The sequence below is a fragment of the Chlorocebus sabaeus genome, chromosome 5 (assembly GCF_047675955.1).
Source record: "Chlorocebus sabaeus isolate Y175 chromosome 5, mChlSab1.0.hap1, whole genome shotgun sequence".
In the NCBI taxonomy this organism is placed as follows: domain Eukaryota; kingdom Metazoa; phylum Chordata; class Mammalia; order Primates; family Cercopithecidae; genus Chlorocebus; species Chlorocebus sabaeus.
Genome location: NC_132908.1, coordinates 8582672 through 8609088, shown reverse-complemented (window position 1 = coordinate 8609088; position 26417 = coordinate 8582672). Strand labels below are relative to the sequence as shown.

At 50.0% G+C, this 26417-nt stretch overlaps 1 protein-coding gene across 4 annotated transcripts in view; it reads right to left on the bottom strand.

Annotated features, from left to right (window-relative positions):
* Positions 1 to 26194, bottom strand: part of METTL22 (methyltransferase 22, Kin17 lysine) — a 42570-nt gene extending 16376 nt beyond the window's left edge. The window contains exons 1-11 of one of the 4 annotated variants that reach the window (XM_007985148.3): positions 26099 to 26186; positions 22063 to 22365; positions 19016 to 19396; positions 13058 to 13098; positions 12826 to 12970; positions 8638 to 8709; positions 6647 to 6700; positions 5634 to 5714; positions 5276 to 5378; positions 3142 to 3310; positions 1644 to 1754 (exon numbers count right to left, since the gene is read on the bottom strand). In XM_007985148.3, the coding sequence (XP_007983339.3) occupies positions 1719 to 1754; positions 3142 to 3310; positions 5276 to 5378; positions 5634 to 5714; positions 6647 to 6700; positions 8638 to 8709; positions 12826 to 12970; positions 13058 to 13098; positions 19016 to 19396; positions 22063 to 22195 (1215 nt within the window). In that variant the 5' untranslated portion in view covers positions 22196 to 22365; positions 26099 to 26186 and the 3' untranslated portion in view covers positions 1644 to 1718. Of the gene's footprint in view, positions 1 to 1643; positions 1755 to 3141; positions 3311 to 5275; positions 5379 to 5633; positions 5715 to 6646; positions 6701 to 8637; positions 8710 to 12825; positions 12971 to 13057; positions 13099 to 19015; positions 19397 to 22062; positions 22366 to 26098 lie in introns of those variants that run through there. The other 3 variants (XM_007985137.3, XM_073015165.1, XM_037989866.2) reach the window with 3 other exon arrangements.
* Positions 26195 to 26417: the final 223 nt, after the last annotated feature.

Here is a 26417-nt window from a genome sequence, read left to right as displayed (position 1 = left end):
AATTTTGGATTTCTCATATGTAAAATAGGGATCACTTCTGCATTTTAGGTTCTTTGAAGATGTGTAATAACATATATGCGTAGGTTTTCTTCTTGCTCCCAGAGGGGCAGGGCGAGGTCACTCTCCTGCATGCTCTGCACTACAGATTCAGCCGAGACCCATTTGTTCTTCCCTAAAGTACTTGGCTTTCTTCTTCCAAGTCAGGATTTCTCTGCCTCGGTGCGACTCACATTTTGGGCTGATCCTTTTGTGTCGTGGGGGCTGTTCTGTGCATTAGCACATTATAGGATGTTCAGCAGCATCCCTGGCCTCACCCACTGGATACTGGTGGCACGTCTCCTCTACCTGTGACCGCCAAAAATGTCTCCCCACACTGCCCAATGTTCCTGGAGGAAAAATCACTCACAAATAAGAAACACTGCCCTAATTAGTAACTTATATTAGCACATCATTCAACAATACATGTTGAGCATCTGCTTGCCAGACCATACACCAGGGATGTAGTGATATTTAAGACAAACAAGGTCCCTGACCTCATGGAGACTTTTTCCTTTTTGGACCTCAGTCTTCTCCGCTGTAATGTGGGTATCACAAGGCTGTGGACCTCCTAAATTTGTTGGGAAGATGAAATGAAGTTAGACTTACAAGTGCCTGGCCCCTGGCATCAGGGATTAGCCAGTGCCAGGGGTATGATGGGCCTGGGGATGGAACCTGGGTGCTTGGGGAGAAGCGAGTGTGGGCAGGGACAGTGCATGGAGAAGCCAGGAAACCTGAGCTTCGAGGGAGGCAGAAAGGGGCCATGCCAGGCCCTGGTGCAAAGTGTGCAGCAGTAGCAAGACAGGGGAAGGGGCTGCAGGGAGGGCCAAGAGTAGCAGGAAGATAGGACCGAAACTAGAGAGAAGGAGAGACAGTGGGACATAGAGGATGACAGGAAGGGGTAGAGATGGGAGGAGAGAGGCACAGATGGAGAAGATAAAAAAAACCAGACAGACACGAGCACACGTGATAAGATGGAGACTAAGGGGCGGAGGGAAAATGAGCCCAGGCTGAAGGGAACACCTCCGAGGAAGATCACTGCACAAACCCCGGTCGGCTGCATGTGACCCCAAAGAGTGGCTCTTAGGTTTCTTCCAAACGTACCTGATTTGGGTGAGAAAGAGTTAAAATTAAATACAAAGGCCGCTGCCAGGCCATTCCTGGCGCCAGCTCCTGCCCGTTCTTTCTCAGGGGGCCCTCACCAGAGGGACGGGGTGGAGCATACCCAACCCTGCGAGGAAATGAGAGTTTTGTGCCGAGCGGAGATACGATGGCAATAGTGGCAATGGTAGTCAACCCATCTGTGAACAGCTGACACAGGGCAGTACAAGAATCCACCTCACAGCCAGGGCTGCAACCCCAAGTGAAGCGCACAGCTGAAATGACTGACCTGGGTGGAACTGAGCTGAGAAGGAACATGACTTGCCTTGACCCTGGAGCACACATCACAGCCATGAGAAACAGGTCACTAAAGCGGCCCCCAGCCCACACCAACAACCTTCTCTGGCTGCAACTGGGAGGCAGGGACAGACCCCAGAAAACCATCTTGGGTCGTCTAAGGTACATGCAACCCTACTTTTAAAATGACAAAATCTCGAGCATGTTGCTTTGGTGAGCTTCTGATTTTATTAGAAATATACTCTAAGAACAGTCGAGACGCCGCGCCTCGTGGAGGCGATGGGTCATGTTACTGGTTCTGCGATGATCTTCCAGAGCTCCTGCAGCAAACAGAGAAAAGGTTTCTGAAGTGCACATACAAGAGCATCACAATTTCATGAAGGAAAGCGATTCGCCAAGGAGAGCAGTTAAACAACACGCCAGCCATGGAGCAGGCGGGCTGGGGCAGGAGCGGGCGGGCGGCTTCCTCCTTTCTTTGTTGCTCTGGCTTGTTCTGTTTTACTGTGGCAGAGGCTGGATGGATGAAGTCCCAGCATTAACGGAAGGGGTATCAGAGGATGTCACACAATCAAAAGAGACCAGAATAGCAGTGAGTCGCCACAATCACTCCATTTTTGGGAAGAGCTTTATATACAGTTTTATTTTAGAGACAGGATCTCACGCTGTTGCCCAGGCTGGAGTGCAGTGGCACCATCACAGCTCGTTGCAGCCTTGAACTTCTGGGCTCAAGCAATCCTCCCACCTCAGGCTCCAGAGTAGCTGGGACCACAGGTGTGCACCACCATGCGTGGCTAATTTTTTTTTTTTTAATTTTTGTAGAGATCTGGTCTATGTTGCTCAGGCTGATCTCGAACTCCTAGCCTTAAGCAACCCTCCGACCTTGGCCTCTCAGAGTGCTGGAATTACAGGTGGGAGCCACCACACCTGGCCTTTTTGGGATGTCTTAGGCATCATGTACTGGGTCTGCTGATTTGTAAGAAGCGCGTGTTCTTGGTCATGTGACGCTACTCTTAATGCTGCCCAGAAGTGGCAGAGCAATAAATACAAGATCCTCCTCGCACACAAAACCACACGAATTCCATGCTGCCCTTGCTCAGGACACGAGACAAAGCGCGAGGGCAGCAGCTCCTCATGACTCCCTCTTCCTCCCTTATTCCTTAGAACTAGGCCCGGGTCTCCGAAGACACAGAGAAAGGGAGGCCACAGCCAAAAGGCAAACAGAACAAAAGAAGTTAATTCTCAATCTTTGGACTCCAGTTAACAGAAAAGCCTGTTCAGTCTGAGAAGCTGGTGCACTTCCACAGTGAAGAAGTGACCAGCGGCCACCACAGCGGGGCCCCTGCACCGAGGTCTGCTACCCACAAACTTCCCTCCACTGACTTCCTGTTCCCCAAACAACCTCTGCCTCAGTCTTGCCTTCTCTGGAGTCTGAACTGTCCACGGGGGAAAAATGTGCTCTAAAGTAAAAGATAAGGTTTGCCCGAAGGCCCCTCTCCAGACATGGTGGCCGCTCCCCCAACAGGTTCCCCCATGATGTAGTTCCCCCAACAGGTTCCACTACAGATGGTGCCCGGCACGCAGGCTTCACCCCCTGCAGGACCTAGGGTGGAGCCTGTGCCTGGAGGGCTTGCTTCATCACTTCTTTGCCCCAGAGTCACCCACTTCACAATAAAGCAACCAACGGCCCGCTTCGGGGCCTGGACCTACCAGCTGCTGGATGCGCTCGTAAACCAGGAGCTGTGGGAAGGAGGCCTCCACGGGCTCCACCACGAAGCGCAGCTTGCCATCTACGAGCTGCTCCAGCGCACGCAGGCAGGAGCGGAAGTGATCGTAGGCTTCACATGTGACGTCCAAGTGTCTCAGTGTGAAGTTGAGCCTGCAAACCAGCCAGCCGACACACACATGGCCATCATCACTGGGAAGGGTTTTGCTGTTTCCGCCCATCTTGCTTTCCTGCCCCTCACTGATCTCATATCCCCTGGATGGGCTTTTACGGAGCACCTGTCTCATGCTGAGTGTCTGAGCGCAATTCCTTCCTACATCTGCACAATAGCCTGGGGGGTGGAAATGGCTAGCACTTTACAGGTGTGGAAACTGAGACTCAGAAAGCTGAAGTCACGTGCCCACAATGACACCGCTGGAAAGATCAAGACAGTCCTTGCCTCTGAGAAGCTAGAGCTGGTGTAAGAGGCAGATGCAGATCAACACTTGAGGACGGCCCTGCAGGTCCTGCCCACACCCAGCACAGACTCTGGTGGCTGGAGCTGCGCGTAACTATCTGCGAAATGAATGAACAAGAGGCAGTGGCAGGGGCTGGTGCAGAGGACTCTGAGAGCGCAGAGGACAGAGAGAAAACTGCTGGGAAGCGGGGCTCTGAGAGATTTCAGAGAGTGAGTGCCTTCAGAAACAGGTCTCCCAGCCCTGCCACTTGCCTTTCAAAAACTCAGTCTACAAGATAGTTTCACTTGAAATTCAAGCTCTTTGCCTTTTTCCCTTTTCTTTCCAAAATTTTTTATTAAGAAAAATTCCAGACATGCAAAAGGAGTAAGAACAGTCTATGCTGGGCGTGGTGGCTCCTGCCTGTAATTCCAGCACTTTGGAAGGCCGAGGTGGGCAGATCACGAGGTCAGGGGTTTGAGACCAGCCTGGCCAACACGGTGAAACCCTGTTTCTACTAAAAATACAAAAATTAGCCAGGTGTGGTGGTGGGCACCTGCAATCCTAGCTACTTGAGAGGCTGAGACAGGAGAATTGCTTGAACCTGGGAGGCAGAGCTTGTGCTGAGCCGAGACTGCACCACCGCACTCCAGCCTGGGCGACAGGGAGAGACTCCGCCTCAAAAAACAAAACAAAACAGTCTAATGAACTCATTACCAGCTTCAGCCACTGTCCACTTTCAGCCACTCTGCCACCTTCGCTCTTCCTGGGGCCCCCAACCTCCTTGGTGAAGTTGAAAATGTCAGTGTGTGTCTCAAAAAGATGGAGACCTTTTCAACTAAAGTTTAACAATCACCCTTTAACGTCAAATATTCAGTATTCAACTTTTCTCAACTGTCCTGATGTTTTTCCTTTACAGTTGATGAAATCAGAATCCAAATGAGGTCTGTACACTGCTATTGCTCAGTGTGTGCCTCAAAGCAAGCCTCAGGATTACTGGTATCAGCAACACTGCAGTCAGTGTGCAGGTACATAGAGCTTTGTACACAACCATGAGCGTGAATTCCCAGATGCTGAATTGCGGGGTGAGGAAGTCTGTTCAGTTTTATAGCTTTTGCTGTGGATTCCAAACGATCTTCAGAAAACTGTGGCATATTGTTAAGTATTGCAGGAGAATGTGTGTAGCTATCACAAGGTGGGCACTCAATACGTGGAACCTAACATTTTAGGATATTCAAGTGGAAATGTCTGGGAGAGGCTGTTGGGTGAGGAGCAGCAAGAGAAAGAGACCTGGGGGAACTGAAGAGACAGACCGCACCACAGAGAGAACATTCAGGAAGAGAAGCTCTTGACAGTGTGTGCTGGACAAGCGTTGAGGCTCCAGTACAGTGGACATTCAAGTCCTTGTCTATCACTAGCTAGCTGTGCCCTGGGCAAGGCCCCTGGTGTTTCCCAGCCTTCCCCTCTTCATCGGTAAGGTGGGACAGCAGCGCCTGCACATGGAGCTCGCATGCGGACTCAGTGCAGTAACGTACACAAGAGGAGCAGAGGCCTGGCACACAGCAGGTGCTCAATAAGTGGCACAGAGTAACAGTCATGATGACACTGACAAGGACACAATTAGGAGGTGAGAGTTCTGCCCACACTTGGGACGCCAGCATGGTCCCCGTGGTGCAAAGCTCACCTCTTCTCCACTGACAGAATGGCCGTGCAGGCATTTTTCAATCTGTGGGCGAGTCGGGAGAGGGTTTTAAACACGGCATCCGTCAAGTCGTCGTCGTAAAACACTGTGGGAAGCAAAAAGGCTGGCATTAGGGGAAAACATGCAAATATGAGAGAAATCGACTTTTCAGAGCGATCCGCACAGAGAGAATGCTTATCACCACAGAAAAGCAGCAGCTCCCAGAATGAAAACTGCAGACGTGGTGGCACATCCTGGAAAGTCACCTGTAAAACTGAACTCCGGGGGCAGGTGAGAAGAGACTGCACTTGACTTCATGCTGCGACAAAGGACGTGTGTGGTGAAGGAGAAATTTTCTTACCTTCTGCTGCAAACAGGATGGTGGTGTGATCGTACAAGTCAGAAATTTCCTCTTGTGACCAACTGAAGGGGACCTCGGGATCTAAGAAAGAACAAAAGCATGCTTTGTGCCCACTGCCTTCTCTCCTGGCCACCAACTCTCACTGGGACTGACTGAAAGGCACTTCAGGAGAAGAAACAGGGCTGGAGGTAGCTGGGTGCAGTGGGCACCACCAGGCAGACTAGACTCCCTGCTTCAGGCCCACTGCTGCCCGTGTGCAGTCACGGTGGAAGAGGTGCCTTTTCTGCTGAGTGTCTGCTCTAGCCAGCGAGTAGCAGGCGGATTTCAGCCTCACCCGCCGCCTTGGCCTGTGGCCCAATACAGGACGTGATCTGCCCCATCTGCCTGCTGGGTGGCCCAGGAAAACGGCTTCAGTTTCGCACTCACAGAAAGGGTACAGTACTACTTCCTCACAGGACTACGGGGAGGGTCGAAAGGCCTACAGTGTGCAAAGTGCTAGGCAGGTGACCGGTACTCAAGGAATGACTTTCCCCATCTGCCATCTGACGGGAAAAAAAAGACATCTTTATATAAAGAAGGAGCAAGCACCCAGGTCTGAAGTAGTCTGTGTAAGAAATATGGAAAACTGTCCTACCCGGGGGACTTCCGGGCACCACTGTTTGTTGGGAAATGGTCTGTGCCCAAGAGTCTGGCAGATTGGGTCCATGCCCCTACCCTGCTGTGTACCAGCTATGCCCGTAGGCAGTCTGCACTCACAATTCAGGGATTATCATGCTACCACACAGGGAAACCACAACACCTGAAGAACAAAATGAACATGTGCCCAGCAGGCAGCAGGCGCTTGGAGAATGACCGCTGATGCTCATCGGCCAATGCAGAGAACCTGCCATGCGTGGGTGGGACAGTGGCAGCAGCTGGGGCTACAGCTCCATCAAGGCTACTGTACCCTGGCACTGAGGTATTACAAAGAAATCACTGAATCATTCTGGGGGACGTCCGAGAGAAACACACACCTGTGCAGAGGTCGTCCTTCAGCCAGTCCAGTTCTTTGACCTTAACTACACCACCTGTAAAAACAAACAAAAAGAGAACCTTCTAAACTCTAATCAGGAAAAAAAGACAAACTTTTACACTATATACCAAGATCCATCTATCCACCCACCCACCCTTCCTCTCATCCATCCATCTTCCTGCCCTTCCATCTTTACAGCCAGCCAGCCAGCCAGCCAGCCAGTCAGCCATCCATCCATCCATCCATCCATCCATCCATCCATCCATCCATCCACCCACCCGCCCATCTTCCAGCCCTTCCTTCTATCCATCCATCCAACCACCCACCCACCCATCTTCCTTCCCTCCCTCTCCCACCCATCTTCTCATCCTTCCTTCTATCCATCCATACATACATCCATCCATCCACCCATCCATCCCTCCACCCACCCACCCAACCACTGCCCATCTTCCAGCCCTTCCATCTATCCATCCATCCACCCACCCACCCATTTTACTTCCCTCCCTCCCTCTCTCCCATCCATCCATCCTCTCATCTACCCATCTATCCATCCTTGTACCCTCCCACCCATCCACCCACCTATCCTTGTTATCCTCCTTCCCTCCTTCTCATCCATCATCCACCCTCTGTCCCTTCCCTCCATTCATCCGTCCATTCTTCCAGCATTTTTTGAGTGCTACGTGTCAGGGACGGTGCCAGACATAGGGAAAATAAAGATTTAAGAGTCATGCTCCCCATCCTTGCAGACCAGCCCCCCAGAGGAGACTGGCAGGTTAACCGACAACGGCAAGACTGTGTAGCTGAGTGGCGTCAGAAGGACGAGGCAAATGCACAGGGGGAGAGAGAGGAACTCATGTCAGATGGCGGTTATCAGGCAAGGGCTTCCACCAGCAAGCTCCCTCCTTCCTCCCAGCTCTGCTGACTGCCTACTATACCCTGAGCACTCAACAAACAGTGGAGAGCAAATGCAGACAGGGTACCTGCACCCACAGAGCTTGTAGTCCGGGGGGGAATGGAAAACACCAATAACTAGTCACACGAGCAGATGGTAAAATGCAATCGTGCAAGGTGTTCCTGGAGTCTGCTGGGGGCTCTGGACTCAAATCTGGAGGTCTGGAGCCCTGAGCGTGATGAGGACTTGCTGGGAGGAGGGAGGACAGAGCACTCAGGCGGAGGGAAGAGCAAGCGCAAAGGACTCGAGGGAAAGTGATTTGAAAATGAGGATGGCTGGGCTGGCGGGGTGGGGGCTGCAGACAGGCAGGGGCCAGATCCCCCAGAAGATGAGACAAGCAACAAGAAACCACTGAAGGGCCTGAAGCCTGGGGGGCTGCACCGGAGGAGGAAAGGCTGCACCCACAGACAGCCCCGTTAGGACATAATTGTGTCACCCATCACATACACTCATCCCTGCAGGCTGTGCAGGGAGCAGACGACCAGGCAGTTGGGGGTGGGGCCCATCCAGGCAGAGGGACTGGCCTGTGAGTGAGTGAGTCCTGGCGTGCTGGATGCAGGGCTGAAAAGGAGACTGTCAGGAGGAGGCAGGGAGAGCGACCGGGGCTGGGCCAGGGAGGCCTGGCCATTCAAGGAGCTGAGACTTCACCCCTCAGGTGATGATGCCCCTGGAAGGTTTTCAGCAGCAGGTGAAGGGGACAGGCTTGCATCTGAGAAAGGGCACTCTGGATGTTTCATGAGTACAGCCTGGACTGGTCAACTAAGGAGCTGGGGAGACCACCTTGGGCGCCGCTGCCAGAGGCTGGGAGAGAAAGAGCTGGAGTAGGATGAGGCGGTGGATCTGGGAATGAGGAGGTGACCCAAAGAGCTTCCTCAATGCTCTGAAGCTCTGTGATGCCCATAAGACGCCTGCTCCCTTTACTCACCTGTTGCAAGGGACACAGGTGGAGCCCTGCCTCCCAATGTCATGGTCTTGGGTGTCTGTCCTACCTGCTAAACAGAGAACCCTCCCTCCCTGGCAGAAGACCCTCTGGGCCTCACCTCCAGTGGCAGCCAGGTGGCTGTTGAGGGCAATGTTTCGCTGGCACATGGTCAAGAGATCTGCACCGACATCTGGAATGACAGAGGGCAAGCCATAAAGCGCCGGCCGTTACGACGCTTTTATCTCCACGTTTTTGCCTAGAGAGAGCTGTTTGTTATGAGCAGCACAACTGCAGAAACTAGAGAAACGTTTCTCCTGTGTGTCTTACTGCCAAAATTAAATACGCTCACCTTAAGGCTCTTTTCATTGTCTTGTTCCCTAAATAAGAGATTCTCATCCTGATGGGGAGAGACAGTGTGCATTCCAGAGGGAAGGAGTATGAGCTCCCAACATCATCCGAGCATACGGACCACGCACGCACTTCCTTAGTTCATCCTTTTCATGTTTATAACCATCTAGGAGCCGGGATCATGAATCCCATTTCACGGATTAAGTGACTTGAACAACGTCACGTAGCTAGTGAGAGCAAGAGTTGGGATCTGAATCCAGATATTTCTAAGTCCAAATTTAGGCTTGTTCTTTGACACCCTAGGAAAACTGACTGGACCAGTTTTCCGGTCAGAAGGGTGTTTTCTGATGATTCGTCAGAACACAGAACAGATTTAAACAGGCTGAGCCCACTCTCTCGGGCGTGATTCACTTTGCTCCTACCCAGGTCTCCCTCCCAGACTCCTGCTACTCTGACAAGTGGGATTTCTCATCATTTCAAGAACTGACTTGTGGTACAGTGAATCCTCACTGGGGGAAGTAGTGCTTTACCAAAAATAAATTTCTGATTAGAAGAAAGTGCGTGTAGAAAGTACAGGATGTCTTGTTAATGACATTTGCTTGGTCCCCTGTGGGCGTGGACTCCCCCATCAACTGCAAACTCACTGGGACTGGTGTCTGCACCCCGGGGGTCACACAGAGCCACGTACGGGAGGAGCTCCCTGCTCGCAGAAGGGAGGGACCTACCCTGTCTCCTGGGCCAAGAGAATACTGACATGTGCCTGACAGCACATGATGGGCTTAGCCTTTTGTGTGTGTGTGTGTGTGTGTGTGTGTGTTTTTTTTAAACAGAGTTTCGCACTTGTTGCCCAAGCTGAAGTACTGTGGTGCAACCTTGGCTCACTGCAACCTCCACCTCCTGGGTTTAAGCAATTCTCCTGCCTCAGCCTCCCAAGTAGCTGGGATTATAGGCTCATGCCACCATGCCTGGCTAATTTTTTTTTTTTTTTTTTTTTGGTATTTTTAGTACAGACGGGGGTTTCACTATGTTGGCCAGCTGGTCTCAAACTCCTGACCTCAGGTGATCCACCTGCCTCGGTCTCTCAAAGTGCTGGGATTACATGCATTAGCCACCATGCCTGGCCAGGCTCAGCAGTTTTTAAACTTTTACGATAGTTTCTGTCAAAAGCTTTTAACCCATAAAACAGGTAAGAGAGAAGCAGCTCTGTGTGAGTGGGGAAGGAGCCCTGGTGCCCTGAGTGCGTTCTCCCCAGCATCCCTCGGCCAGCTCCTAGGAGCTCTGCTCCATGCAACACAATCTGAAACCCCACCATGTGACAAGGGCGTTGCCCTGTGAGCCAGCAGGTCCATGGGCCTCGGGTCTCGTCAGCAGCTGTGGGTGACCTTGGGCCAGCCTCAATCTGCCCATTTGGACAACAAAGATAGGAACCCTGGGCTCTGCCCAGCATCACTGTGAAGTTACAGCCAGGCACTGATGAATCTGAAAGGACTTTTCCAACTGGAATGTGGCATCTAAATGCAAGCTTTCTTCCCCATGTCGGTAAATCTCTCTCAGGGATAAGACTTCTTTATATCCTGCTATTAGGCACCAGGCACAAAGCAAAGCTCTTGAACGCCTTGACTCTTGAGAAGCACTCACTGATAATTTACATGACAATGTCAAGAAGCAGCCAATAGCGTGGCTGCACTGTGGACTCCTGACCAGTGGTTAACTCAGCATATTTGAAAACTGTGCCTCAGGGACTGGTGATCTCTAGCTTCTTCCTTCCTATCTCAGAAACAACGTGTGCCTATCTCACAACAGCGTGTGCCAGGAAATGTTCACTAGGAAGCAATGAGGTGTAAATCACATCAGTGATAACTCTTTCTGTCCAGCAGATATTAAAGATTTAAAATATAACAACAATGCTCACTTGATGAGATCACTACTCTCTTGTAAACCGGTATATTAGCTCTAAAGAAAGCACTCCGGCACGTCAGGAGTCTGGTTAACTTCACTGGCCGGTTTTGATCACTGTACTACGGTTGCATGTTACATCACCATTGGGGAGCCGGAGGAAGGGCACATGGCACTTGCTGGGTTATTTTAGCAACTCCTTTATGAATCTGAAATTATTTCAAAATTAAATACTAAAAAAGAAATTAGTTGGCAATGTTCATCAAAAGTTTAAGAATAGTCTCACCCACTTCTAGGAACGCAGTGACAGGTTATTAGACAACAATATACAAAGATGTTCATTGCAATGTAACTAACACCGCCCACTCCTAGGAACCTAGGTGACAGATCATTAGACAATATACAAAGATGTTCATCACATCTTTGACAAATACAAAAAAACAAAACAAAACAAAAATCCCCATAGGAATGGCCAAAATGCTCAGCAGCAGGAGAAGGGTTATAAAAAAGATGAAATATTACCTGGTCATTAAAAGTCATATATAATTTTTTTGGTTTGTTTTTGAGATGGAGTCTCACTCTGTTGCCCAGGCTAGAGTACAGTGGCGCAATCTCAGCTCATTGCAACCTCTGCCTCCCAGGTTCAAGCCTCCCGAGTATCTGGGATTACAGGCACCCCCCATCACCACGCCTTGTTGATTTTTGTATTTTTAGTACAGACAGGGTTTCACCATGTTGGCCTGGCTGTTCTCAAACTCCTGACCGCAGGTGATCTGCCTGCCTCAGTCTCCCAAAGTGCTGGGATTACAGACGTGAGCCACCATACCTGGCCTATATAATTTTTTTTTTTTTTTTTTTTTTGAGACGGAGTCTGGCTCTGTCGCCCAGGCTGGAGTGCAGTGGCCGGATCTCAGCTCACTGCAAGCTCCGCCTCCCGGGTTTACGCCATTCTCCTGCCTCAGCCTCCCGAGTAGCTGGGACCACAGGCGCCGCCACCACGCCCGGCTAGTTTTTTGTATTTTTTAGTAGAGACGGGGTTTCACCGAGTTAGCCAGGATGGTCTCGATCTCCTGACCTCGTGATCCGCCCGTCTCGGCCTCCCAAAGTGCTGGGATTACAGGCTTGAGCCACCGTGGATATAATTTTTTAATGGCATGAGAAAATGCTCTTAAAATGTTCTCACTTATGAGTGGGAGCTAAACAATGGGTAAACATGGACATACTGAGTGGAATCACAGACACTGGGGACTCCAGAAGGTGACAGGGTGGGAGGGGTTGGGGATTAAAACTTCCCTATTGGGTACAATGTTCGCTATTTGAGTGGTGGATCCACTAAAAGCCCAGATGTCATCATTGTGTAATATAGAAATTTGCATTTGTACCCCCTAAATATATACAAATTTAAAAAAGAAAATGCTCTTAAAAAATGTTTTTCAACATTTTCAGCAGAATACAGTGCTGCTACAGCTTGATTTCAGCTATCATTTGGAGGAGATTCTTACAACGTAAGCTCCCTGCGGGCAGTGCCTAGTCAGCTCCACTCACTGCAGGGCCTCCTGCATCTAGAAATGAGTGGCACACGGCAGGTGCCCCATAAGTTGCATATTGTTGATTCAATCTAGGGATTGTAAAATGATGAGTAATTTTTATTTGCTGTTTTAAAAATCTCCTACAAAGAATGGGCAAGGCTTCTATAACCAGGAACAAAATAATAAACTTGTTTTCAAAGCCTTCTAACAGGGTATATTCCTCCTGTTTTTGGAGATATTTGCTCTTTCTCAGGGGTGGGGAGAGAGGTAGTAGCAGAGGCGCTAGGCACCTCCTGAAGGTGCCATTAGCCTGATAGCCATTGGGTGATGCTGCTGCCACGGAGTTGGTATTGCTGGGTCATTCTGATGTCACTGAGGAAAAACGGAGAGTGGAGAGGGCCAGGGGACCAGGATGGCAAAATCAATAGCAGCTAACATCCAACTTCCAGTGCCTCTGCCTCTTTTTTAATACATTCAGTGCATGCTTTGTGAAGGTGACTACTTCCCTGCAGCCTGAGATGTCACCTCATTACCTGTACAATAAACGGTCCGTGCCACAGTGGCTGCGATGATGCTAGCAAGCCCCGTGCCGGCCCCGAGCTCCAGCGCCGTGCATCCTCGGAAGAGGTCCTGTCGGAACAGGATGTAGTCCGCCAGGAGCAGGGCGCCCCGCCATACCTGGAGGGAAGAGGACAAAGAGCAACAAACAGCGTGAGGCTCTGTAGAGACCGTCAGGATTATGGGAAGCGGACAGGACCTACCCACCTGCTTGCCAACATCCTCCAGGGGCGTGGCCATGGTGTGCTCTGGATGGGACAGAAACCAAGAGAAATGCCCACTGTGAAATGGGGATGGACAGAAAACCACAAGACAGGACTGCGTGGCAACCGCCAGCATGGTCAGATGTGCGCCAGAGGTTGGAATCAGGGGTTCTAGAGAGCAGCAGAAACACAAGCTGTGCTACTGGTTGAGAGGCGACTTTTGAGCACCACTCATAGGCCAGGAGCTTTTTGGAATGGGGCTCACACTCTTTCATGTAACTGGGTATCTCTGCCCTACAGCCCAAGGCTAGGGAGGGTCACAATTAGGTTTTCACCCAATTTAATCACACACACATGCAGTGCACTACTTTTTTTAACGACCAATAATTGCAAATTTATAATCATATTTATTTATATACTACTAATAATCACAACTCATTCAAAAGTATTTTCTTATTTTGAGAAACATACTTAACTTCATTTTTTTCTTATACTTAGAAATATACTTCTACATTAGAAGTTAACAAAATAAGTTTAAATTTACATCCTTTTTAAAAAAGTTGAAAAGAAGTATAAGTTAGTGTAAGTATTCTCAAGTGCAAAATACAATATATTTTGTATTTATAATATATCCTAATAGGATCAAATTCTGGTGGATGGGAGAAGAGAATGGAAAGATAAGATCAAGGAGAAAAGGAATGAAGCAAAACATTTTTTGTTGTTAAATAAGAACTTGCTTGTCTAAGAGCTCCCAAGGGGGGAAAATAACTTGCTCAAGTATTTTTAAGTGAGATGGTAATGGCTATCGCCAATTGCTCTGTCTGTCCCCAAACCAGGAGAGAAACCTACTGTGTAGGGTCCTCCTGGGCACCTGGACCATTGTTCTCTGAGGGTTCTTCCTGGAAAAATCTGGCTAAAGATTTCGGTCCTATGTACAGTTAGAATCTCATCTCTGAATAAAGTGACTAATGGATCGTCCACCAGCATCTTGGCTAGATTTGACATTGTGGCTTATAAGGCACTTTTAATAAAACATGTTCCTTTCAGAAGGGCTTCAGACTGCTATGGCCTAACATGAAGTCCCCTGGTTTGAAACTGGAACAGAAATATACCTGCCGAGCCACCTGATGCCAAGTTCCTTCACTGAACCAACGTTCATTAGACAGATACATTCTGTGAGCCAGCCCTGGGGCCACTGAGATTCTACTTGATTGGCTCACACGTATTTTACAGAGAAAGACACCGACTGAGGCTCAGCATTACTGTTTGTAAAGTTAATAGAAAAAAAAAGCACCTTCCCTGCATGAGGCACTGGGCTAAATGCTTTCTCAATTAACCCTCAAAATCGCCCAATGACAGGTTTGAGTGTTATCTTAAAGATGAAGAAAAGGTGGCTGGAGGACGTTAGCAGGCTGTGTAGGTCACAGAGCGGGTGAGTGGCAGATGCAGGGTTCCAAGTCAGGTTGTCTGCAGTTTTCTGGCTCTCTCTGTTTTGAGACAGGGTCTCGCTCTGTCACCTAGGCTGAAGTGTGGCGGCACAGCCAAGGCTTACTGCAGTCTCCACCTCCCAGGCTCAAGTGACCATGCCACCTAAGCCTGTTGAGTAGCTGGGGCTACGGGTGCGTGCCTCCATGCCAGGCTAAATTCTTTTAGTTTTTGTAGTTTTTGTAGAGGTAGGGTCTCATCATGTTGCCATGGCTGGTCTCAAACCCCTGGGCTCAAGGGATCCACTGCTTTGGCCTCCCGAAGGGGGATCGTAGGTGTGAGCCACCGTGCCTGGCCTTTTCTGGCTCTTCAGCTTGCTTGGGGAAGGGAGATGTAGAATCTGAACCATGCTAGGGATGTGGTTTAAAAGCTTGGGGCAGAGCCTCCAGGATGAAAGGCACAGGGACTTGCTAGGCAGGCTGAAGGCTTGTGTGCTTGTGCGTGGAGGGGAAGGGGTGTCTGTGGTCTACACCCCCGCCCCAGGCTCTCTGTGTCAGCGCCCCTGCCCAGTTCCTCTTCCCCAGTCCCACCCATGCCATCTCCTAGGTGTGGCTCGTAGCCTCCTCTCCTCTCCTCTCCCTCCATTGGCCTGGAAAAGCTTCCTCCTCGCGTCTGCTCCCTAACCCCAGCTGTCCTAAGGGTTCCTGCTGCCAGGGGAACCCTCCCAGAGCGATCTCGCTCCTACGTGATTGGTCACTTCCTCCCAGGGGTCTCGTGGACATAAGTTCTGCCTCCCAGCTGTCCTCAAGGGATGGCCAGCTTCCCTTGAGGGAGAATGAGGACTCTGAGGTCAGAGACCTGCATGAGAAGACAGTTTTGTCATCTCCTAGTTGGGTGACGAGTCACTTAACTTCTTGGAGACAGAGCCAGTTTCCTCTTCTGCGAAATGTACAAGTAGCCTCATCCCTCATTTCTAAGGCTGTAACAGGGTTTAACCAGACAGCGCTTCTGAGAGAGCGCAGGCTCGGCAAACATCTGAAAACCACTGAGGCGGTCACGGCCCCTAGCCCTTGTACAGGTGGAGGTCACTGAAGCCCAGAGGCGGACATGATCAGCCCAAGGTCATAGTCCGAGAAAAAAACATCTAATTAGATCAAAATGTGTCGAGATGGCTGGGTACAGTGTCTCACATCTATAATCCCAATACTTTGGGAGGCTAAGGTGGGAGATCGCCTGAAGCCAGGAGTTTGAGACCAGCCTGGGTAACACAGTGAGACCCATGTTTTTCTAAACCCAAATAGAAATAAAAGAGGATTTAAAATGAAGTCGTTTGGGAGTCTGACCAAAAACTGACCTAAGATGTGCTTTCTGCTGATGCTGATGACACGAGAAAACACCAGGGCAAATTAACAAGGGGGAGAACGAAAGGCTCAGGGACGGAACAAAGGAAGAAGCGGATGCCGTGTGATTCCCTGGGACCAGAAGTAAAAAGCCAGAATGAATTCCCCAGGAAGCCGAGAGTGGTCATCCTCAAGGGCACTCTCCTTTCTTGTGTCTGACATCCTCGAGTCTGGAATGCAGAGATTCTGAGGTCTACCCAACCCCTGCCCTGTTTCAGGCTATTGCTAGTTTGAACGGGTAAATACGCTTCTTCATGACTCATTGGATAGTCATAGATCACAACAAATACCCAGTATGCCTGCCCTGGGCCGGGCCCAGTCCAGTCCAGGCGGCTGCGTAGGGGTGAGGAAGGAGGATTCAGTCCAGGGGTGGAGGCCCAGGTGACTTAGGGACCTCCCTGTCCAGGGCCATCTTGTGGCTCCCACTCCCATGAAAAGTCAGAGTTTATATATATTTAAATAATTCCAAAGGTATCATGAGAACATAAAAGGCCAGCCCGAGGAACTATCCCCATGAGAAACTCTAGCGCTAGCAATGGGATGAGACAGTGTTAGAATCTCACCTGTCCTTATCAGATTCTAGAATTACACTTTACCTCATTTGCAAACTGGGTCTCTAGACCTGCAGGAACCTAGACTCTTCATCAGCCAGTCTCCCTCCTTCCAGCTTGGGGCAATCCCCAGGACGAGGCTCACGTTTATGGAACACTGAATCCGTGCTAGGCACTATGCCAAGAGCTTTGTATGTGCCATCTCTTAATTCCTCACAACTCAAGGAGGTTGTACCCACTGTACAGACAAGAAAACTGAGCTCAGAGAGGCTAAGCGACTTGCCCAATTCTCCAGCAGGAAGGCACGGGACTCAGAATCTGACGGCCTGAGTTCTAGCCCTGCCTCTCTCGAGTTCTCTTGGGGTCTCAGTTTATCTCTACAATGGGGGAATTGAACATAATTTCCTTAGAATCCGGGGTCTGTGGATTCCTAGCAGATCCCTGGATAAACTTTTTAAGGTTTTGTCAATCCCTTGGAATAGTTAAGAAAACACGTTTTTCTTTTTCTTTAGAAAAACCAGTTCCTCAAATGGGTCTCTAACTTGAAGAAAATGGGCTGATTTATGGGTCAGAGGAAGAGGGTAGCGAGGAGAACAACGTCTGCTTACCATCTGCTCTGCCCAGGCCCTGCTCCTGGCGCTCACGGGGCATGTTTCACTAAATTATCACTAAAATCCAGGGAGAGTGGTCCCCCTGACCCCATGTGGTTCTGAGTGGGTAAGACACTTGTCTCTGGTCACCTGGCTTGCGAAGATGGAGCTGGGATCAAAATCCAGCCCTGCAGGATTAGATCGAGTTTTGCAGATGAAAGTGATCTAGCCAGTTTGAAATAATCACGAGTTACCACCCACGTTCATGCGTTAGCTACCTTTCCACTCTCCTCCTTCAGGTCAGGTAGGGAGCGATTGACAGCTGAAAATGTGAACATCCAGGTGTACAGACAAGGGGGCCTCACCGTGAGGTCACCGGAACAGGGCAGGTGGGGAAGCTGGTCATAGGCTGGCCCCTTCTTGAGGGACTTTGTTCTTAGCTCACATGATGGTAAATTTCCAGAACATTCACTAGAGACACAACATTGACTGTGGAGTAACTGACAGGTTTGCTCCCCAGCTCGGGGAGGCTAGTAACAGTGAGCGCTCGGAGGGAAATGAGCCATCATCGGCCCCGCTGAGAAGCAGGACTTTCCAAGCCTCTTTCGAACGCTCTGACCTAATGGTGTGGAATGAGAGCACAGGCTGTAGCATCAGACAGACCTGGGTACAAGTCTCAGCTCTGCCACTGATGAGCTGTGTGACCCCAGGCAAGTTCCTCAACCTTGCTGAGCCTCAGTCTCTCCCTCTGTGAAATGGGAATACTTATCCCTACCTGCAGAGGCCATGAGGGCAGAGGTCACCCATGGGATACATGGAGCAGGGTTCTGGTGTGAGTTCCATGTTGCCCTCTCTGGGACAGTCTAGAACAGAGGCTGCCTGGTACCACTGTGCAGGCACTCAGTAACGTTTGCTGAGCAGATAGATACACAGCTGCTGTTCTGTCTGTTTTTCAGAGTGATCCACTGACCCCCATTCTCTGACCAAGGCCAGTGCTGGGGGAGGCCTTTCCTTGGGAACTTAGACACCACCAGGGACTCTGGATCTCAATGAACAGCCTCAAATCACAGATCCGCTCCCCAAATGAGCAGCGCCAGGGGGAGGCAAAGCCCTGGTGTGGACACTGCATGGATTTGAAGCTCACTCACCACCACCAAGCTGCATGGCACTAGGCCTGTCACTTCCTCATCCGTGCACCTGCTCAGGCGGGGCTGTACAGACTAAGCCACTCGAAACTAGTGAAGATATCCAAAACACAATAGGTGCTTAACCAGCACCGATTCCTGGCGTAGTTCCCTACCGGTCCTGGTGTTTCTATAGTGCCAGGTCCCTAGATTTCAAATCCTAGAGTCACCAAACCCCTCTGCTCTGCCCCAATACCTGAGTAGCAGTTCCTCTTTCATCCCACCTCTGAGTATCTGTCCAAACCTCTCCCCTGTCCCACTTTTCCCGCCACTTCATCACCTCCTCTTTCTTGCCTGGCTTCTAGCTCCCAGCTCCCAGTCCATCTGACTGGTCCATGCCCCATTCATTTTCATTTACATCCCTCTCCCTCTGCCACACTCCAGCTCCAGAACCTCCCGTGGCTCCCTACTGCCAGCTCAGCCAGGCCAAGCCTGTCCCACACCCTCAACACGCTGAGTTAGAGCAGAGCACAGATGTGGGAGGCAGCAGCAGGGAGGCTTCCTGGAGGAGGTGTGGCTGAGCTGGAAACTGTACGGCAATGGGGAACATGTTAAGGGAGCCGAGGCTGGGGGCAAGCACTCTAGGAAGGAGGCACAGTACAGAGGAGAAAGCGCACAGGGTGAGGCTGTAGGGGTGTGAGCCGTAGGAGTGACTGGGGTTGTAGAGAGCTTCCCCAGTCTCACCCGAGCTGGTTCTCATAACCTGTGCTGCCTGGCCCTGCAGAGTCAACACGCAGATCATACTGAGCCCTGAGCAGCAACACTGTGGAGTCACCTTCGTGACAGGTGGGCCACACCACACCTCTATTTACCTATTCTGATGATATCGTGGGGGCTGCCTTGTGCTTCCTCTCCCAGGACGTCGTCTTCTTCCTGCGCTAGAATCATGGGATGTACCTTGTCTCTCGGAGGCCCTGCTGGGTTGCGATCAGAGGCGGCTCGTGGTCTTCTCACCACGTCCAAATCCCCATCCTCATCCAGCTGAGCTTCAGCCGCTTCCCGGCCGGTAGTGTCAGCCCCGGCCTGGAGGGAGAAACCCTCATTACTGCGGCCACTTCCTGGAGGGGACCCTGTGCTGCCTGTCTCGGCAGAAGGAGGCTCCTTGGTGTGAACATCTCCGTGATCGCCACCCGTGGCCCCTGAATCTGTCCGAGAGTCTTGGCTCCACAGAAGCTTGAATTGGGACAGGAAAACTGAAAGGCAAGACAAAACGCAAAATGAGAATTCCAAGATGTTTTCTTTTCTACCTTCTTCTTCTTTGAGAATATCTGATTACCAACAGGAAAGATTTGTAAAGGCCAGGTAGAGATATACTAATGCCAGCAGAAAAGGTCCACTTGATTCAGCTGTGACCACCACCAGCTGGGAGGCGGGGGCCACCACCAAGAGCAGCCCCCATTTCCTGAGAATCTATGAGGCACTCGGCTCGTATCATCTCATTCAATCTCCACAATCACTGTGAAGACAGCATGATCAGCTTCATCTTACAGACCCAGAAACTGAGGCTTACAGGAGTGAGCTGACCAGGGGCACACAACTTTCAGGAATGAGCTCAGGGGCCTCTCCTCTAAGCTCCCACAGCAGCCCGGGCTTATGCCAGTTTTTGGATCTGTTCCATCATCCATGCATTCATCACTGAACACTCACTATGTGCCAAGTACCATGCTAGGTGCTGGGGGTACAAAGCAGAATTTGATATGTTAGGGCCTTACATTTTAGGAGTGAAGTCGGGGAACAAACATTAAGCAAGTAAACAAGGTAATTACAGGCTGTGTTAATTACCAGGGATATAGTAAAACCGAATTCTGTGTGACACAGATGTGGCAAACATGTAAGGCAGGGGTGAGCACACTTTGCCCGTAATAGGTTAGATGAGAAAGTTTTTCGGCTGGGCACGGTGGCTCACACCTGTAATCCCAGCACTTTGGGAAGCCAAGACAGGCAGATTTCTTGAGCCCAGGAATTCGAGACCAGCCTGGGCAACATGGTAAAACCCCTCCTCTACAAAAAAATGATCTGGGTGTGGTGGCATGTGCCTATAGTCCCAGCTACTTAGGAGGCTGAGGTGGGAAGATCACCTGAGCCTGGGGAGGTCGAGGCTATAGAGAGTCAAGACTGCACCACTGCACTCCAGCTTGGGTGACAGAATGAGACCCTGTTGCATAAAATGTATCTATTTTGAAGCTTTGTGGGCCCCGTGATCTTTGTTGCAACTCCTCAACTCTGCCCTTATAGCACAAAAGCAGCTGTAAAAACACGTAAATGAATGGGCATAGCTGTGGCTTCATAAAACTATTTATAAAAATAGCTGCAGGCCAGATTTGGCTCACAGGCTGCAGTTTGTATACCTCTGGTATAATGTACCATCCAAATTAGGGCAGGAAGGCAATGGGAATTATTAATAATCACACCTTAGCAAGCTAATACAGGGTAGTTGGAATTAGGGATGGTGGCCAGCGATGGGTTGTCGGCGGAGATGCTACTTGAGGAGCCAGGGAGGGGAGGAAAGCAGGTGTTTCCTCCCTGGCCTTGTATCTTACGGTTGCTTCCCTCCCCTCCCTGTGTTTGAGGGACAGAAAGAAACTGACAGTGGCTACAGAAGAGCAAGGGAGAGTGACATAAGGGTAGGCACACAAGCAGAGGCTGGGGCAGGCTGACCTCTCAGACCGAGTTGAGGAGCCTGGATATTATTCTGAGAGCAATGCAAAGCCAGTGGAGGTCTAACTCAGGAAGTGCTGTGATTAGATCTGCATTTTCAAAAGATGCCCTTGGCTGCTGCAGAGATTAAGTGGGGAGGGTGTGCAGCGGCGAACTCAGTGGGAAAAGACAGAGGCAGCCAGGCAAGCAACAGAGGTGGCTGGACTAGGGTAAAGGGAGTGGGGATAAAAAGTAGAGGACAGGGCTGGATGCAGTGGCTCACACTTGTAATCCCAGCACTTTGGGAGGCCGGGGTGGGAGGATCACCTGAGGTTAGAAGTTCGAGACCAGCCTGACCAACATGGTGAAACCCTGTCTGTACTAAAAATACAAAAATTAGCTGGGCGTGGTGGCAGGCGCCTGTAATCCCAGCTACTCGGGAGGCTGAGGCAAGAGAGTCGCTTGAACCCAGGAGGTGGAGGTTGCAGTGAGCCGAGGTCGCACCCCTGCACTCCCCACTGGGCGACAGAGCGAGATTCCGTCTCAAAAAAAAAGGAGCAGAGGGGACAGATGGAGCCCCAGCACTCTGTCTCCCCACTGGACCCTGGGCTTGCTGACGGCAAAGTCTGGCTCATTCCTATCTGCATTCCCAGCATCAAGTCCCGGGCCAGGCGCGCAATAGGTGCTCAGGAAAGCACAGCAGTTTGCTTAATGAAAGGGGGGGGGGGGGGGGGGGGGGCGGGGCAGCAGCTTGCCTGTAATCCCAGGGACTCAAGAGGCTAAGGTGGAAGGGTCGCTTCAGGCCTGGAGTTCAAAACCAGCCTGGGCAATACAGCAAGACTCCATCTCTACAAAATAAAAATCTGCCAGGTGTGGTGATGTGAGCCTGTAGTCCCAGCTACTCCAGAGGCAGGGGAAGGAGGATCACTTGAGTCCAGGAGTTTGAGGCTGCAATGAGCCATGACTGTGCCACTGCACTCCAGACTGGGTGACAGAGTGAGATCGTCTTTAAAAAAAACAAACAAAACAAAGCAAAACAAACCCCCCCACACAAAAATTGCAGAGTACAAGGTTTTAAAAAAAATTAAAGAAAAAAAAGGCACTTAAGAAGTGGTCTAACAGTTACATAATCCAGTCTTCCCAGTGTTTTCCCCAAAAAGATGAGTATGAGAAAGCAGAAAACAAAATAGGATCCACAGGGCACCTGGGACCAGGACCTTACCTGGCTGCCCCACGCTGTTCAGTCGTACCATGAGGTGTCTGTGGTTCGGGGTGTAGAGGTGGACGTCTGACAGTACAGTGTCGCTTCTAAAGGTGACCTCGTCCATGGCTGCAGCAGGAGCCAGCTGCACCATGGCCCAGGCTCCACCTTAGTCCTAGGACAGGAGCCCCTCAGAGGTGAGAACGGGTCCTCGGCATGGCAGGTCCCAGAGGAGATACTGCAGACAGGCTCAAGCTGGTAGCCAGCAGTTTTGCATCACCCTGGGAGAAGGTCTCAGACACTTGGCCAGGGAAGAGAATCCAGCTGGAAATTAATTATGTTATTTTGTTTATATTCATTATGTTCATTTCACTCATTATATTCATTTTCTATTCATTCATATATTCATTTTCATAGTAACCTTTTATTTATAGCAAGGGACATGCATTTCCATTTATAAAGTTTCCTTTCCCTTCTTATTTTTTTCAACTTTTACAAAAAATTTCAAACAGTAAGGGTATAGGGGGATATCATAACCATAGAACTACTGCTTAGACTCAGTGATCGTCACCATTTTGCCACATGTGCCTGCCCCCTCTGGTTTCTTCTCCTTGAGCTGAGAGTACACTGCAGACATCATGACATTTTGCCCCTAAATTCTTTAATGTCTGTCCCCTAAGAGCATTTCCCTATATAACCATAAGACCATTTACAAATCTAATTAATAATTCCCTAATAGCATTTAAAGTCAATTTCTTCCACCTGCCTCCCAAAGGCCTTTGAGGCTCTCCCTACCCCCAAACTAGTATCCAATCACAATTCACACTTTGCATTTAGTTGTTATGGCCCTTTACTCTTTCTTTTTAATTCTAGAAGCTGTTATCTTCTGTCCCCATATCATTTGTTGTTATAAAGCTTTCCTATTTTAAACTATGTTTTATTTTTAAACATTTCTTTTTAGAGATGGGGGCTTGCTCTGTTGCCCAGGCTGGAGCACAGTGTGCAATCACGGCTCACTGCAGTCTCAAACTTCTGGGTTCACGCGATCCTCCTGCCTCAACCTCCCCGGTAGTTAGGACGACAGCTATGCCACCATGCTTGGCATTAAATTTTTTTTTTTTTTGTAAAGACGAGGGTCTCACTGTGTTTCCCAGGCTGGTCTCAAATCCTTGGACTCAAGCGATCCTCTCACCTCAGCTTCCCAAAGTGCTGGGGTTACAGGCGTGAGCCATCATGCCTGTCCCAAAGCTCTGCTACTGAATTTAAAAAGGTGAATGGAATTAGCCGGGTGTGGTGGCGAACGCCAGTAGTCCCAGCTACTTGCGGGGCTGAGGTGGGAGGATCACCTGAGTCCAAAAGGCGGGCATTGCAGTGAGCTGAGAATGCGCCACTGCAGTCTGTAGTCCAGCCTGGGTGACAGAGCAACACCCTCTCTCAAAAACAAATTTAAAAAAAAAAAAAAAAAAAGGTGAGAGGATTTAAAGGAAAAGTAATTAAGGGAATCACTACACAGATACAGAAAAATTATGCAGGTGATACATTAATAACTAAAACTTGGAAAACCATGGCTGAGGCAAAGTGGTCAAAAACAGGGGGGATGGGATCTCCCTCCAAACACATGTTTCACCTCATGGAAAAGTATCATCAAACAGCAGTAGTCTGATGGGCTTTCAAACTGGACAGACCAGGTAGGGATCCCTGGTCTCTCACCTCCTAGCCATGTGATCTCAGGAAAAGACTTCACCTCTCTGCATCTGTTTCTTCAGCCACAATCTCATGCAGTGTTACTGGGTGGGTAAAGTGCTGAGCAGAGTCCTGGGCTCACAGTAGGTGTTAATAAAACACCAGCAACCTCCTTGTCCTGGGGTTGGTTTCAGGTATTTGACCCAAACCTGCCTGTAACCCCTGACTGCCTACAGAAGCTGTTCCTACCTGGGTAGATGTGTTCCCTAGGCATGTCATGAAATCTCGCCGGGCCCCCGTTTCTTCAACTGCAAAAAGAGGTCATCATGACTCAGGCTGTCCTAACCATCCCAGTACACTGCCGGAGTTCCTACATTTAAGTGCTTGCTATGGGGTAGCAAAAGCTGTACCAACAAAAAATTTTTTAGGAAAAAGATGATTCCTTATTGGTGTCCATGCTAGCTTTCCCACTCAACACTATAAAGCCATCAAAATGCAAGTGGGTTGTGAAGAAAGTCTGTGAATCTGGCAAATCAATGCAGAATTTCATGTTGTCATTGAAAGTGCTGGACCTTCAGGCAAACACTGTTAATCAATGGGACTGGCAAAATTAGACCAGATTGCAGAAGAGAAAATACAGCTTATACCTACCACTTATTTCAAAGGCAGATCAAGCTCTCTCAGGACTTAGAGATGTCCTGGGGGAAAACTGAGAACTTTCACATATAGTTTCCGTTTCTAATATTGCTGTAAAAATCAAAAATCAAAAGCCATTTCTTTTCAAATGGAACCAAGGATGCTATTTCTTTTTTCGCCACAGTGCTTTTTTTTTTTTTTTTTTTTTTTTTCCTGAGACAGAGTCTCACTCTGTTGCTCACGCTAGAGTGCAGTGGTGCCATCTCAGCTCACTACAACCTCCGCCCCCTGGGCTCAAGTGATCCTACCTCAGTGTCCTGAGTAACTGGGACTACAGGCACACACCACCATGCCCAGCTAATTTTTGTATTTTTAGTAGAGATAGGGTTTTGCCACGTTGGCCAGGCTAGTCTTGAACTCCTGACTTCAGGTGATCTATCCACCTTGGCTTTCCAAAGTGCTGGGATTACAGGCATGAGCCACCACGCATGGCCTATAGTGTAATTTTGTTGGAAAACTTACATCCCAGAAAAATCACTGTTCTTTGCTTTTTCCAAAAGTGAGCATAATATTACACACTAAATTTTAAGTATAGACAAAAAAGAAACTCAAATTCTTAATCTCTAATTGAATTTTCCACTTTTAAATTCAATCCAACCAGGCTTCCCAAGAAATGCACACTGCAAGGTAAGTCCCAGGTGAAGGAGACTCCCTTTAAGTGGTTTTCCCTACAATCAGCTCTCTGGGAATAAGGAGGCCCTCTTGAACCTACCTCAGGGCCTGTGTGATGAGTAAATGAGACAATGATCACTTTTAGGGCTCACGACATATTGTAAACGTTCAATAAGCAACAATAGTAAGTACTATCATTATAGCAATATGATGATTAAAGTGAATGCTGGGAAGAAAGAAAAAAGGTAACAGCTTCTCTAGTCAGGAAAAGTCTCCCTCCGGGAATGCAGGGTCTGTATGGATTTGGGGCTCCTCTCTTCACTGGGCACAGCTGAGAAAAGAGCCCCAGGTTGCAGATGGGGACCCGCCCCACCACCTCTCTATAGGGCTGCAGGCTCATCCCTGCAGCAGGAGCTAACGTGTTCTTGGCTCTTCTAAGGCTGTGGGGACTAGACTGAGACGCTGCCAGCCTTCCTCTCCTATAGGTCCCCAGTCAGTTGTCCCAAATAAGCAGTTTGCTGGGATCACGGTGTTGAAATAACTTCCCTCCTCTTTCTTTCTGATAAGTGCAACTCACTCAACAATTAGGAATTTGGCGCGATCCCATAACGATTTAGGCCAGGAGCTGGATAACGGAGGGTAGGGTGTGAACTCCTGTGTTGGGGATGGGAAAAACGTGGCCTGGCCACGGCGCGCAGAGTCGTAGTGAGGGGCTCTGGGGACGTCCCTCGTGGGGCTCCTCGTCCTCTTTGTCTTGTCGCCTTCCTAACGCCACCCTTGTGGGTTAACTATTGCCCTCTCAAAAGACAGTCACAGGTCAGGCACTGCCCTCCCTTCCTAATCTGGAACCGAAGGAGAGGTGCCTGGACCCACGACGGAAACTTAGGTGAGGACGTGGACTTCTTCCCCCAACACCTGTGTTCAGAAGGGGAAACAGGCTAAGAGTGGGGTAGGGCCTCAGGGATCTGGGACTCAGATCCGTGGGAGCTCGGATTTCAAAGTCAGGCTCGGCGCCAGGAGGTTCCCTGCACCCTACCCTGTCCTGCCTCTTCTCCCAGTCACTTACCCGCCGCGGGGCTCAGCCTGGGGTCCCATCCGACCCCGCTGTCGGTCGGTGGGACTCAGGCGGCCGCCATAACAGGCGGTCTGCGCAGGCGCGGCCCCGCCCCCGCGTGCAACCATCTGACCGCAGCGCACCGTGGCTCCACCTACCTGCCCGGGCCGCGCATGCGTGCGGGGGCTGCGGGAATGTAGCCTTCACTCTGGTCGCAGGTGAGACGTGTTTGCTGAGGGGACCCGCCTAGGTGGGAACATCTCCTCACATGTGTGGCTAAACTCATTCCTCTAAAGGAGTTAAATAGGAGTTAAATAACCCGCCCAGCTAC